The sequence below is a fragment of the Rattus norvegicus genome, chromosome 6 (assembly GCF_036323735.1).
Source record: "Rattus norvegicus strain BN/NHsdMcwi chromosome 6, GRCr8, whole genome shotgun sequence".
Classification (NCBI taxonomy): domain Eukaryota; kingdom Metazoa; phylum Chordata; class Mammalia; order Rodentia; family Muridae; genus Rattus; species Rattus norvegicus.
The window spans coordinates 47,453,457-47,454,902 of NC_086024.1; the positions used below are offsets into that span (position 1 = coordinate 47,453,457).

General features: G+C 47.5%; 1 protein-coding gene across 1 annotated transcript; it reads left to right on the plus strand.

Moving 5' to 3' along the window:
• Positions 1-451: 451 nt before the first annotated feature.
• Positions 452-918, plus strand: LOC120093241 (ubiquinol-cytochrome-c reductase complex assembly factor 3-like). The gene has a single exon (XM_039078185.2). It carries the CDS (start codon positions 463-465, stop codon positions 730-732), a length of 270 nt encoding a protein of 89 aa, XP_038934113.1. The 5' UTR covers positions 452-462; the 3' UTR covers positions 733-918.
• Positions 919-1,446: the final 528 nt, after the last annotated feature.

The following is a 1,446-nucleotide window of genomic DNA, read 5'->3' on the forward strand; positions in this document are numbered from 1 at the left end:
CCCAATGGAGAATTCAGAGAAAAAATTGAAGGAGCTGAAGGGGTTTGCAACCCTATAAGAACAACAATATCAACCAACCAGAGCTCCCAGGGACTAAACCACCATCTAAAGAGTACACACGGACAGACCCACGGCTCCAGTCACATATGTAGCAGAGGATGGCCTTGTTGGGCATCAATGGGAGGAGAAGTCCTTGGTCCTGCCAAGGCATGATGCCCCAGTATAGGGGAATGTCAGGGCGGGGAGGTGGGAAGGGGTGGGTGGGTGGGGGAGCACCCTCATAGAAGCTGGGGGAGGGGTAATGGGATAGGGGGTTTGTGGATGGGAAACTGGGGAAGGGGAAAACATTTGAAATGTAAATAGAAAAATATCCAATAAAAAACCAAAAAACAGGAGACGTCATGGCTCCCTTCTAGGCTGCGGGAGGATGCGGTTTGCGTCTCGTTTGTAGTGTAGTTCGCTATGGAGGCGGCTCGTAAAGCACTGACTGTAGTTGCAGTGCTAGGCTCGGGAGCTGGTGTGGGTTCTATTCTGTTTGCTTTAGTGACCCCAGGAGAACTACAGAAGCAGTTAATGCTGCAGGAGATGCCGGAAAGGGACTCGAGGCGCAGGGATGCAGCAGTCAGGACCAAGGAACTGGTGATGGCTACCCTGAAGGATGCCGCAGCCACGAAGGAGAACGTGGCCTGGAGGAGGAACTGGACAGTTAGAGGCGACGGCAGGTCAGCATGACACCAGAGCTTGCCCATGGTCGTGGGAATCTGTAAGGCACCTTTCTTGGTGCTCTGGACATGAAGTCGGGATTCAGGAGACATACCAGGACTCTCTCAAAGGCACAGGGAGCTGCTGTTGGGGGAATGAGTTTAATGAGCACATCGAGTGACAGGGTCGGATGTGTGGAACCAAAGGAACTAATAAATGCAGTTTACCCATTAAAAAAAAACAAAAACAAAAAACAAAAAACAATAAACAATAGCTGGCCCAGGACTAACTCCTGGCTCTGAGTCTCCAGTCCATGCCTTTTGAGCCTCTTTGGAGTTTGGACAGACAGTCATCAAAAAGTTAAAAAACTTTTCACTTTGCTGTGGGGGGTGGAGTGGGAGGGAGACGAAGCTGAAGACGTGGTTTAATTGGTAGAGAGTTTGCCTCGGATGCATGAGGCTCTGGGTTCAATCCCCAAGAGTATACAAACAGAAGATAAGATATGAGGGCAGAGAATAGAGCCAGGTGTATGTATATGTATATATGTATATGTATGCATGTATGTGTGCATATATATATACACACATATAATATATACGTATACACACACACACACACACACTATATATATATATATATATATATATATATATATATATATTATGTGCATATGTGCTGGTGCCCTTGGAGGCCAGAAGACGGTGCTGGATTTCCTGGAGTAGTGGCTAAATAGTGGGCTGCCAA

What these genes read in the sequence shown, in the direction of transcription:
- LOC120093241 (XM_039078185.2), top strand. Translation starts at nt 463, where the DNA reads ATGGAGGCGGCTCGTAAAGCACTGACTGTAGTTGCAGTGCTAGGCTCG.